Source organism: Alligator mississippiensis, chromosome 7 (assembly GCF_030867095.1).
Source record: "Alligator mississippiensis isolate rAllMis1 chromosome 7, rAllMis1, whole genome shotgun sequence".
NCBI lineage: Eukaryota > Metazoa > Chordata > Crocodylia > Alligatoridae > Alligator > Alligator mississippiensis.
In genome coordinates, this window is record NC_081830.1 from 65,159,559 (window position 1) to 65,173,515 (window position 13,957).

Genomic DNA, 13,957 nt, shown 5'->3' on the forward strand with positions numbered 1-13,957 from the left:
TAAAGAAATTAGCATACAAATAGTTGTAATAAATGTAAAAATTGGTGGTTCTACTTCCTGGGACATTTGACTTGGTATAGACATTCAAAAAGTCCGAGGCAGAATCAATCTAAGTTATGCAGTTTTCTGTAAATGGCATAGTTTAGATTGGTAGCGAACAGAACAGACATTCACCCTTTGGTGGGTGGTACAAATCTTATATCAGGTTCCACCATTTTTAAAACAGTCTACATGTGCTGAACTTTTGTTCTGTTATGGGTAGAGACCAGCTTCCAGTCACTTATACCAGTAAAAGTGTAATGTCTGTCCCTGGCCAATCAGGCCAAATTCATGTTCATTTCTCATAGTCCCATGTAAAGCATAAAGAGGGAATATATGACGTTAAGCTGTGAATATTCCTCACGTAGAGTGGCTCATACAAACACTACTCAGGAGAACAGTTTATCCTGAAGATAGTAACTGGCACTAACCAATGGTAAATAGGAATAGTATTAGCAAAAATATCCATTTAATGGGGATATAATTTGGCAGTGCCAAGGAATTAACAGTATGCAATATTAAACCACAGTCTTTTTTTAAAGTTATTGCAAAATAAAGATGAAAAGAAGTTTTAAAAAGTATGAAAAGAAGTAACTGTAGCTGCTGTTCCTGTATTTTTATTCAGTATACTAGTTCAAGTCATTTTAGATTGCTTTTTTCTAAATTCTTCTTTAAGGTCTAATAGTATCACAAATGTCTTTAGAGAATGCTTGTGGCCTGCTGTATGACAAATATGGTCTTCAAACTTACAGCCACAGTTACAAATATTTCTTCCCTGATGCGCTTAAAGAATGAATCCATCTTACAGTGCTGGTAGAACTTTTGCCCCGTCTCTGAACCCTGGCACAGACAGAAATTTAAAGAAGTAGTTATGGAGGTATTGACTCAGGTATGGTTAACAGTTTAAGCTACACATATTCTTCATTAAATTCTCTCACTATCACACCACCAGCAGGTGCTCTATTGCTGATGGCAATTTAAACACTGCATCAACCTGTGTTGCTAACAAAAACTGTGTCCAAACACAGCTGTAGGCTGTGTGAATCTAATTGGGACAGTCTCTTCATAATCATCATCTTTTGCAAGTCTTAAAGCCACTGAAGTCAATGGGACTTTTTCTATTGATTTCAATGAACTTGGATTAGGCTACTAGCCTAGATAATCTCTCTGTGCACTGGTAGCAGGTACCAAGAGGCAAGATTTCAAAAGTTCAGCTATAGGTATGAACAAATGTACACTTGGAGTAGGGTCAAAAGATGAGAGGAAACTTGGTCAGGGCTGTACAACAGCTTTTACACTGTAACTGTTATATCTGCATGCATCTAGTCATATAAATCTTGCAAAACCAATCACACTTTAACTGCTTCATCCAGTTGACCATTTGGCTCACTTGTATCACTAGGAATCATGCACACAAAACAGTTACAGCACAACAGCTGCAGTGTGTTCCCCAGCAGCACATCCCTTTCCCTTTTTTTTTATCTGTTCCACGTGTCTGTTTTTCCATACCCTACTAGTGATTTTTAAAAAAGCCACCCATTACATTTAATGTTTCTGATGCCATCATCCAGTTACCAGTAGTAATACTACCACTGGCAATGTGACTCCTAAACAATGCAAAGTGAAAGGCATGTGGGACAACATTTTACAGTAGTTATGTGCCCACTGTTCTGAATTACTGAGAAAGATTTCAGAAAGGCACTTTGCTTAACTACAGATTGTTTGTGACCACTGGCAGATTAGTAACCTCACCTCTTTTTCTTAAAGAGGTTTAAGAAACTAAAAAAACTAAATAAAATTATGTCATAATAATATAATAACAGGCTGCCTCTTTTCATATCAAGAGATAAAAGGTATGGCCATATGGAATATGTAAAATTTCTGAATCCCTATGGAAGTCTGCTGAGCAGCACTATAAGCTAATCTACCTTTTGCCTGGTTTTGACAGATGTACACTAAACATTGCTGCCACTCTTTTAAATGAATAATGTAAATCATTTAGACAGTGATGGGTCATTACATTGCCTATAAGCATAAATATCATGCCATGAGAGCTAAAGATAGGCAGTACAGGCTCCATGCACATTTTTAGTTTCTGCTTCTTGTTCTGTTATCATGTAATAAAAAATATATGCCTAAGGGAATAACCTGAATTTCTTATCTATTCTCTCTAAATTCCACTGACGGGGGTGAAAATACTTGGCTTCATAGTTTAGATACTGAAATTTTAGAATGCTGTGTTTTTCCAGACTAGCAGCCATAAGAATATCCAGGATGCCATGATTGTATAAATATAGATAGATGTCTGAGGCATTCAAAGGGCACAGCTATAGAGATTCAAATCACTTGTGTTTTTAACCTCTAAAGCCCAGTGAGTTCTCTAGAACAGAACATCATAGCCAGTTTCTGGCACTGAGGTTAACTACCTCAGTGACTAAGTTAAGAATGCCCCCAAGTAACTTAAGTTTTGACTAGCAAAATTCACTATCAACTGCAAGATTCAAAGAACTTCTTATACCAGAGTTTTTGAAACTTGTTGGACAAGCACAAGCCTCTAGGGCAGCCCTTTGGTCAAAATGTCATTGCACATGTAGTTCCCAGCTGCTTCATGCTCACCTCCAGCACAGCATTATTTATGAAGCAATCAGAAATTGAGCTGAGACTCTGCTATAGCTCTGCAACAGAAGCAGTGGAAGTAAACACATAAGGCAACTGGACAACATGTGGCAGTCAGCACAAAGGAAGCAGGAAAGTCTACTGGAACTGTGCAGATACATATGAGTGCAGTCACCAATCTGAAATGGGGGTCACAAGCCCTGGATGCTGACTAAGGAGGGATGCCAAATTGGAGGCAGGGGGGTGCATGAATGGTGACGGGGACCTGGAGTCTGTAGGTGCACCGAGCTGTAGCTGGAGTTCTATCAGTGGCCGTGTGTAGACAAAATGAGAGGCATGTGTGCACAACACTTTAAAGCAGGCTAAATGCTTTTGCTTTCGCTTTAATGGTGTTGGTGTTTGCATGCCTTGGTGACATATTTCGCATTAATTCCAACTGCTGTAGGAAATTTGGCAGCATAATGTGCCTTAAATGACTTGGGGCACAGCAAACTAAAACTCCTCCAAGGAGTTTTAGTTTGCTGCCCCTATAGCCGTAGAGCAAAGCACGGGGCTCCATGCAGCTCAGGGGCTCTGCAGGAAGCCCTGCAAGCAGCCTGGCAGCAGCCTGGGAAGGCAGGCTCTGCCCAAGAAAAGCAGTGAGCCTGATCTCCCCCACCCCTAGTCTGCCTGCCTGCCTGAGCTGTGCAGGGGCCCAGTGCTTCCCCCTGAGGCTGGGGTGCTTTCTGGGACCACCCAAGCTGGGTGCCTGCGTGCAGGTGCTGCCTGGGGGGGCTGCTGCTGCTGCTCCTGACGCAGAGTGAAGCACCAGCCCCCCCCCACTCCAGCCCAGGGACTGTTCCACCCACCGGCAGCTCACCCTCCCCTCCCTGCCAAAGAGGCAGGTAAATCAGCAGGGTGTGTGCATGACACAGAGGTTTAATCAGCTCTAAATTGAAGCAGTGTTTTTTAAAAACCCACTGCTTCAAGTTAAGGCCCCCGTTTTGTCTACACATACCCAGTTGTTACTCCCCATCCCCCATAGGAGATGCTGCTACTGCTGCTGCTGCAGGGGGAGGATCCTGGAGAGCAGCTACTGGGTTAGCCTTGTCACAGCTGCCACCAAACTAAGGCTTCTACAGTCTCATTTAACATTCAATTCTGCAGCACTGTAAAGGGTTAGCTCTGTAGGTGTTGGGGTGTGAGGCTGACAGAGGAGTCTGAGTCTTGCCCCTGCTCCACATGACCAGCCCCCTGCTAGATATATGTCTGGGTGAGCCCAGGCTCTGCTTACACCACCCCCTCTCCCTCCACCCATTCTCCTAGACTCACTCTCACACACACAAACACTCTTCCCAAGGTACCAAAACAGCTAGCTACACCTCTTTTACATTTGAACAGTTAGCTGGTGGGGTAGGGATAGGTATTCTTCTAAAGTGGCATTTGTTGGTTATTTCTGATAGAAGGATACAGGGCTTGACAGACCATAAGTGTAATCCAAAATAGTAAGTGTTCTTGAATGTTCCTACATGATCACTCAAACGTTAACAATGCCTAGAGTGCATAAATAAAAGACCTAATGAGGAATAAAAATCAAGATGCTATTTACAGTCAAGAAATTAAATTTTAGTGATGTGATGATGTGTTCTTATCTTAACTACTGATTGCATTATCTTATCCAGGCTTACTCTATTTGTCAGTGCCACACAGAGACAAGCTATACAGTTCACTAAGAGATGTAGCCAGAGAGATCAATAGGGTGTTGAACTGAGGCGGCATAATGGATACTACTCTGCCAGTCAGTGGTCTGATTTGCCTCTCACATGCACCTTTGTAGTGGTGTAATTCAATTGATTTGAGTGGAATTACTCTTAAACTATACTGGTATAAGTGAGAGAAGAATCTGACTCAGCGTTCAATTTCACTTGGCCAATTGAGTCATATTTTAAATCCTTCAATGAAAATGATAAGCAGAGTAAAACTGATGGGCATAGAGGTATAGAATAGGCTTATTACTTCCAAACGGCTGTTGACTTAAATAAGGGTTTGTATTTTCTCAAGTGATGAGCTGACTTGAATTGAATATTTTTATTGCTGTGATTTTTTTTTTAGTGATACAATATCAGAAAACAATCTGCAGTGATGATGAGTCATCAATGTGATGAAATGATCAACAAGGCTAACCACACTTTATCATGCATTAGCAGATGCATGATGAACAGGTCCAGGGAGGTGATACTTCCCCTCTATATGGCATTTGTCAGGCCACAGTTGGAGTACTGTGTCCAGTTCAAGACACAACACTTCAAGAGGGATGTGGACTACCTTGAGAGGGTTCAGAGAAGGGCCACTTGTATGGTCATATGTCTATGAGGGGAGACTGAGGGACCTGGATCTCTTCAGCCTTCGCAAGAGAAGGCTGAGAGGTGATCTTGTGCCTATAAATTCATCAGGGGAGGGCATCAGGGAATAAGAGATGCTCTATTTAGTAGGGCACACCCTGAGGTAACTAGGAACAATGGCCACAAATTGACGGAGAGCAGATTTAGGTTAGACACTAGAAATAATTTATTCACAGTAAGGGTTGCCAGAATCTGGAATTGGCTTCCAAGGGAGGTGGTGCTCTCCCCTATCATAGGAGTCTTCAAGAAGAGACTGGAAAAGCACCTGGCTGGGGTAGTCTGACCACCGGGAATCTTTGGGGGGTCAGACTCAATGACCTACTGAGGTCTCTTCCAACCCCAACATCTGTGAATCTATGAATTTGTCACTTTTGAATACTGTCTCAGCTTTTCAGCCTAGGCAGCTAATTCTGCAATCAGTAATTAGATTTTATCACTCATTGTTGGAAAAAGCCAGGCTAGAAAGAAAATTTAAACATGTTTCCCATGATGTATTGTAAATAACATATGTTTAACAAGAATGCACTGCCGAAGAAATAGAATCTCTCTGCTTCTAACTCATTGCTATGAAGTGGCAGCTTTTAGCAGTTTTGTTGTTGTTTCAAGATAGATTTGTTGAGTTTTGTTTTATATTGAAACTCTATACCATTCCTTTTCATGTTTTGAGAGGCTGACCTTATTCTGTATGTTCAGAAGGATCATCAACTAAGATGGTCTGATTTACCTTTCACTTATACCTTTGCAGTTGTGTAATTCAATTGATTTGAGTGGAATTACTCTGAAACTATACTGATATAAGTGAGAGGAGAATTTGACTTAGTATTTGATATCCCATTTGGCACACTCTGAAAGGAACAGCCCACTGCTGCATAGGCAGCACCACACTACTTTTCCTTTGGGAGCAAGCACTGTGTCTTAGCAAATCTCTACCTTGTGCTATATAAATATACCCCAAGAGAATTCTGTGAAATTCAGATGCACTCTTTGGGCTAGGGACAGACATTACACATAAACCAGCTTAAGTGATCAGAAACTAGTTTAAACCTGTAACAGAACAGACATTCAGTGCACATAAACTAGTTTCAAAATGGCCAAAATGAGTCTGAGATAAACCTGGCTGAATGTAGTATCAGACTTAACTGATTTGGCTCAAACCAGTTTATGCAATGTCTATCCCAGAACCCTTCCAGGTTTAACTTAAACCAGAGTCCTCCAGCAAGCCAGCATATACTCTGAGCTGGGTCTCTGCTCCAGCCCAGCCAGGCTGGCCCCACCCCTGTGCTCCCCAGCCAGAGCAGGGACAGGCAGGGGCCAGGGTCTGGCCAGAGAGAGATTTAATTCCCCACTCCCTGTCCCACCAGCAGAGACCTAAGCTGGAACTGCCGGGCACTCTCCACTCACTGCTGCAGTGACAGTCTGGTGTGGCCCCTGAGGGAGAGGGGACAGGGAGGGGGGTTATTCTCACCTCTACCCCCACTGCCCCCAGAGGACCACAGCTGGGTCTGTCCCCTGCTGCCACCATGCTCACTTCATGCTCGGGGCAAGTGGCAGAATATGCCCCCTGATGCCCCCTCTGCCAGACACTGGAGGGAGGGGAAATAAGCCCTGTCCTTGCACCCCCACAAGGGGCCCTGCTGGCCAGTGTCTGATCATACCCCTAACCCCACTGCTGGGGGCAGCAGCCCCTGTCATAGTGTTAGGGAGCATGAGCACCTTCCCAGCAGGGAGCACAGCAGACTGTGTGCAGCAGCACTGGGGCCCCGAGGAGGCTAGAGCTCTGCAAGCTCCCCACCCCTCACCCCCAGAACTGTGGCCCATAGCAGCTTTCCCTGCCCTGCAGCGATGGCAAGGAAGGGACTCGTGCTCCAGGAAACCATGACAGGGGCTGCTGCCCCTGTCATGGTCACTCCCTCCTCACTGCTCCAGCAGCCGGGTGGGGTTGGGGCCAGAAGTTGCTGGCAGGGCACCTTGGGGGAAGCAGGAAGCAGGGTTATTCCCCCCTCTACCCCTGGGGCACCACAGTGGGTTCTACCCACCATGGCCGCTGCTCGCTCTGTGTCCAGGGCAAGTGGTGGAATAAGCCCCTCCACTGGACACCATAGGGATGTGCCCACATTGCCTCAGTCCAGAGGCAATGTCTGCACTATTACAAATTAGTTCAACCTAGGCAGGTTAGACTAACCTACAAAGATTAAATCAATTCAGGCTCTGACTTTTTGAATGTCTGTCCCCTGCCCTTGAAGTCAAGTTTCTACAACATCTGGGGTGTTTGGATTGGGTTTTCTGTCCTGGATCCATCTCAATGCTTTCCATTAAAATATGTTCATAGTAAAATGAAACAGGGTTTGTCATATCCTATTAGTATACAAATAAATCACCCCACATGTTAACAGATAATTTAGCATCCTCACCATGGTCCAGCAAAATAGAAAGAGGCTGTCTGATAAGATAGTCATCCCTTTCAAAGAATTGCATAGCATTTCTTCCCTACTGTTTTCATTTTCTTTGAGGAAATCCCTTTTAGGTGTCTGTTCATAGAGAGGAGCTCATATTTTCCATCTAGCATACAACAGTAGCCAAGATGGTGTAGATATCACTTTTCCTTTGTTATTCTACAGCTCTGTTCCTACATACCATGGAACCACACTTACCTAACCACAGTCTTTGAATCATGAATAATTGGCCATATTTGACAAACTGTTGCTCATAGCAGCACAAAAGCGGGAAGAGAAGGGGAAAGTGCTTTTCTATTCAAACATTTAAACTGATTTCTCAGTCTTTTTGTTTTACACCCAAAGGATGTGCTGTAGGCAAAGAGACAACATGAGCTCGTGCTTCAGCACCTCCGTGATAGATAGCTTAAGAAAAACGTAACTAAATAAAATTAGATGACTGCTTGGAGAACGGAATGGGAATGAGGAACTGTAGATTCTGTTCTTGACCTTACTAATAATATACTGTGTAATCTTGGATGCCTTGTTTCCCCCTGCCCTCCCCAAACTGTAACTGTGGGTATAATAATATCACCATTACATCCCAGCGTAACTTTAAGGTTTAAGTACTTAACATGTGTAACATGCTTTGAGACCCATAGATGAAATGGAATATAACTGGAAAGCATTTTTATATTATCGTTATTGCTGTTACTTTCATTACAGCCTGCATTTAACAAGTAACCAGGATACTTGCTAAATCCAAAGTAAACTGTTAAAATGGCTATGTAAACACTCCCTCTGCGCATGCACGCGTGCGCACACACACACACACACACACACACACACACACACACACACACACACACAAAATCATCGCCCATCTAATTGCATCTGAGTTGATTTTTGCTTTACCAGTAAACTGCTTTTAAAGCCTAGAGGGAAAAGAGCCATGATGATATGTGGGGTATACTGACTTTTATTTTATTCTGCACACAATACTGAGAGCAAATTACCTTTACTAGGATTTTGCCTTTCAAACTTTGAGGGCTGGGAAGCTGTCTGGAATCTCCACTGTTTACAGATGACAAGTCCAGTTTGTCTCCAAATATTTCCTTGAGGTACTGAGCAATTTTATTTTGCTGTTGAATACTGCAGTGATTCTCAATTGACAATATCACTGGAAACCTAAATCAAAAACAAAAACTTCAAGTAATTTCATAATAGTTTTTCCATAGCCAGCACAATTATCATGCAGTGTACCAAAGCAGACTGTTTTTCATTCAGTTTCTTCTTACATTCTCTGTACCAGCAATTACATTATTAATGTAGTATTTTTATCCTATTATAATAATCATGTCTCCATGAAGACAATTCTGTTATTATGCATGAAAACTGACTAACACAGGCCCCGAATCCTTTATACAAATGGTAGGCTGATAATAGCACTCCTAATAATAACACTCCTTGGCCCTAAGGCAAGCCACTGCTTGTGACCCGTCCACTGTCACTTCCCTTGTTACTGACTTCCCCCTGCTGCCATATGCTGTCAATTCTATACATATTTGTGATGTAGACCGGACCTGAGACAGTAAATTGAATGCAAGGCTAGGAGCCTAAATCCCTTTGTGGATCTGGACCTAAATGATTTGTCCAAGATCCCATAGGAAATCTATGTGATCAGGAACCCAGGTCTTTCAGCCCTAGCCTAGCTCCTTAGCCATCAGAATATCCTTCCTTCCCTTTGGAGGGAATATTTTTTTTAAATCTATAGGTTCATCCCATGGAGTTCTCATTCCTCTGTCCCCCTCTCCTTCCATAGATTTTATCATGGTGACAGCATGATCCAGCTTGCTTCCTTAATTTATCCTGCAGTGCTTACCACAGGCATGAGAGCACAAGGCTTGATTTTAATAAACCTGTGTATGCTCTGCTACCAAGGCACAAAAGGAAAATGATGATTAAAATGTTACCTTTTTTACTTTTGATACGTTGGATATTTTAGTAAACAGAGCTAAAAAAACTTTGTCCCCTTTCAGACAGAACCTTCATTAGGGGTGTGACTTCCCTGTGTTTCATGACTTAAAAATGGATTAAAATGACCCTAAGATTATGTAATATTATTTAATAACAATAATATATACTTATATTATGTATGCGAAACAAAAATCTATTAACAATATAAAAATACATTTCTGGGTACCAACTGATAGGTTTATCATTATAATTTATTTATACTGTTCAGTGACAAATATAATATCATAAAAGCAACATATTGGAAAATAATCATATTTGATTATATTCTCTGTGCATTTCGAGGAAGACATTTACAGTGTGATACAACATTCCCACACAAGATTTACCACACAAGACATGCACACTGATCTATACTCAAAGCCCATGTTGTACTTACTCATTTTTGACAAAGGCATGTTTATTGATAGTTTCCACTACATCTTTGAAGAGAATTTTGGAAGTAAGCGTATAACCATGGTGTACTACTGGCTCTCCGTCTGCACCATCCCAGCAGTCCACTGTCAAAACAAGACCAACATGTTAAAATGTATCCACATTTTTATACATTTTTAAGTTATATATTCGTTTTCCTGAAATGGGGAGGGAATGTTCTAAATACTCAAGTAAATCACTCATAATAATCCTCAACAATAGATTAACACTTTCATATGGTATTTTTTAAATATTAGATTTCTATAGCCTACACAGAACATACTAACCAACAACCAAAGAATGATTTGTATAATATAAATCCTACTGTAACAAATTAACATTCTGATGAAGTACAATTATTAAGATCTGCAAGCAGAATCAGAAAAAAGACTGGTTCACTTCATAAAAACACTTAGGGGTAGCTCATACTCCATCTATTAGGTACCTACATACTTAGTGCAGAGATTCTCAACCAGGGTGCCATGGCACCATGGAGTGTCTTGAGATCCTTTCAAGGGTGATGCAGGGTGCCACACAAATTTAGCTTTGTTAGGTGGGCAAACATGATTTACAAGATCAACCCAGACACTTCAAATAGGATTCTATAGCTCATTGCTATGGTGACTTAGCATCACTGGGCACAAACCATGACACTGATGCCACTGCTACTGCGCAGTAGTAGCTCAAAATATCCATGCAGTGATGGGACTGTGCAGTCCACTCTGAAGCTTCTTTGTGCCCCAGCCCAAGATCCCATCAGCTGGGGATGCTCCACCCTAGCTCCTTGTGCTGTACATGAATAAACTGCGGAGCTTATAGCTCCAAAGTAAATGGCTCCTTGGTGCACATCCAAACAGCGCACCTGGGAGCACTTAACTCCAGAGCAATAAGCTCCGCAGTTTATTCACATGCTATAATTGCACGTGTAGACTCATTTAAAAAGAAATAAATTTTCTTCATTCTGCCTTTCAAAAACAAGGTGCATATTTTACTCTGGGGCACACTATATCCAAGAAAATATGGTATATTAGTGTGAGTGAATGGCTCCAAGAAAGATAAACTATTCAGTGAGCCAAATTTTCTTCTTAATTCAGTGCTCCTTGGAACACAGGCAAAGGCATTCAGGAAAGAAAAAACCTGTACATCTGCAACTTAGTCATACAAATAGAAACCATAATTACTTGCTGACAGAAAGCCACCAGCTATCATTGCTGGCAGAGATACATGCTTGAGTAGTGGCTGCCTGAGAAGGCAGAAGGAAAGGCTACCCTCCTTACCCCTCTTCACATCACCTATGATAAGGGGTATTCACATTATGATTATGTACAAATATTATAAGACTTGCATCTGAGCATGCTTCCCACCAAAACTATTAAACTCATTGGGCTAGATCCTATTCCACCTGTTAGATACATAAGTGTGATCCTATTCTACCCTGCTTAAGTCCATAAAAAAAATTATGTGTCTACTTTTGAATCATACCATCATCTCAGCCATAAAACTAAATCACAAAAAGCAGAAAGTTCTGTGTTAACTTTTTGTGTTAACTGCTTTTCGGGGCCTCCAACAGACAGGAATAGGATCACACTGATGTGCTTATGTCCACTTTAGGATCTAATAACGAGAACAGGTTTCTAAATAATGCTCCTATATAAATATAAGTTTCTGCTTTAATGCCGCCCCCTCCCTCTCCCCCCAGGTCTGTACACCTTCAGTAGAAAAATATTACAAAAAACAGAAAAAAGGGGCATGCTTCAGAGATAGCATTCTGCTGGGGGGGGGGGGGGGGGGTTAACATTTCTCCTGCTTCTACAGGAGTTCTTCCTCTTAAATTGAGTATAAAGATTTGCTATAGTCTCAATGACTTGTGTATCCCAGTGTGCAGTTATCCACTGCAGCGGTCAAGATTGATTTATTATTTGTGCATTGTTGTACACTTGCTTTGAGGATTTCCTTGCTGCTCAAGATGCCTAACCATGTGGGCCAATGGTCTAATCCATTACAGTAGATCTCATGTTTTCCCAGTGTTTGTTCTTAACACATTCTAGTCTACCTGAATTAGCATTTACTGGGTGCATCTACACATGCGTTTTACTGCGGAGTTGACTACTTAGCTCTGCAGTAAAGTGTCACTATCTACATGTGTGCTGGTATTAGGGAGCAGTAAATTAACTAGCTCTGGCATAAGTAATTTACAGCAGAGTAATTTATTGAACAGAAATGCATGTGTGGACAGTGACCACAACTGCAGCATTTTGAGCTTGGGCAAAGCTGCCCCGGGGGTTCAACCACATGGCTCCGCAGTTTCAGCACTCTCATGCCCCAGCCAGCCCCAAGGCCACCACCAGAGCCTGGGGCTAACCCCCTGTACCTGTTGCCAAGCTGGGCCTGCTCTGTCCTGGCTCAAACTGTGGTGGTCCTGGGCACACACAAGGACACTGCACCTGGGAGCAGCTAACTCTGGCATGACCTGCACCACAGTTTACTGAGCCACATTAAGAGCTCATATAGATGCACTCACTGGGTGTGTCTACACATGCATTAATATGCTTTTCGTAATGTGCATTAAATTTAGTACCTCCAATGTGTGGTACTAAACAAATGCACATTAGGGTGCCCTAATGCTCAGTACCAAAACCGCACATTTTTAAAGTGACGCCTTATGTGCAGTAGCCTATTTTACTGAGCATTAGCATAACTGCACAGTTTTTTACATGATGCTTCAATGTGCAGTAAAATAGGCTACTCTTTTACTGCACTTTAGGAAAAGCACATTAATTGCACATGTACACCCACCCAGTGGGTGTCCACTGAGGAGTAAATCTTAACACTGAGTTGTTAGAATGAGATTATGACAGACATATAGAAAGTAATCCTGATCTAACTGCACTAGCTTCAATGTCACTAACTTTAAGTTTGACTTCAAACTTTGCAGACTTAGCACTAGAGATGTTTCCTGTACATACAATGATAGTCTAACATGAATATGAAATTGATTGGGACACTCAATAGTATCCTATAAAAAGTGAAAAGGAATGAACTGAAAAATAAGCCCATGAAGACATCCATGTTTACTAAATAGTGATGACTTTTCCAACCAGAAAGCCAGGTATAACAAAGTATTAATGGAGTTACTGGCAAATGGATTTAAGAGTTAAAAAAGGAGGTTACAAGTTCATTTTGTGTTTGCCCCCAGTAGGTTCTGTTCATGTTAACAGGGGGAATAGTTATTAATGAAACCAAAAACAATGTTTTGTAGTAACAATTACTAAACACAAGCAAGTGTATCAGTGTGTTCCCAATAACAAATACCCAGCAGAAAAAGCTCAAACAACCTTTGCTTCTAAATCTATGCTCTGCTTTTTTAGCAGGCTGCATCAGTGCAGGTCTTTAATGACAGTCTCTTTGACATAAAGCATTCCATAAATCTGTGATAACTGATGTCTGGCTCCATAGGCAGGTCCATGGTTTTGTAAAGGAAGCTGTGGAAGTAGTGACCAGAAGTGCAGAGGTAGATTCACCCCCAGTCCTGGCTTCCACCCAGCCTGCCCATTGGGACAGGCAAACCATCCTGTGGGAGCAGCAATTAGGCACTTTTTTTTTAAGTCCTCAAATCAGGTAAGAATCTTCCCTCCCCCTCTTCTCTGCCCTGCCTCCTTTCCCCCCTTCTCCCCTTCCATTCCTTTCTGCCCTGCCTGCCACTGCCAATGTTGGTGCTATTTCTGGCTGCCCCCAGGGTAATCTCCAGAGCTGCTCCTGACCCATTCCAGCTGGGCTGTATGGGGAGCCAGGCCCAGCTGAGGAAAACAGCAGTGGCAAGCAGGCTGTCCATCCCTGAGTCTGCTCCTGGACTGCTGAGGAACACCCAGAGGACCAGGCAGGGAGGAGGAACCCACCTGCTGCTGCCATAGCAAGAGCACCTCTGAGCATTCCCACCCTTGGGACAGCTGGAGACATTGGGGACAGTGGCAACAGTAGGTTGGGGTGAGGGAAGGATGGGAGGAGGCGACATGCCACTGAGTATGAAGGGGAAGAGTCTTC

At 42.4% G+C, this 13,957-nt stretch overlaps 1 protein-coding gene across 3 annotated transcripts in view; it reads right to left on the minus strand.

Annotated features, from left to right (window-relative positions):
- Positions 1 to 13,957, minus strand: part of PLCH1 (phospholipase C eta 1) — a 215,019-nt gene that overhangs the window by 58,157 nt on the left and 142,905 nt on the right. For all 3 annotated transcript variants that reach the window (XM_014602787.3, XM_059731059.1, XM_019491860.2), the window contains exons 9-10: positions 9,882 to 10,002; positions 8,485 to 8,656 (exon numbers count right to left, since the gene is read on the minus strand). In XM_014602787.3, the coding sequence (XP_014458273.2) occupies positions 8,485 to 8,656; positions 9,882 to 10,002 (293 nt within the window). The remainder of the gene's footprint in view (positions 1 to 8,484; positions 8,657 to 9,881; positions 10,003 to 13,957) is intronic.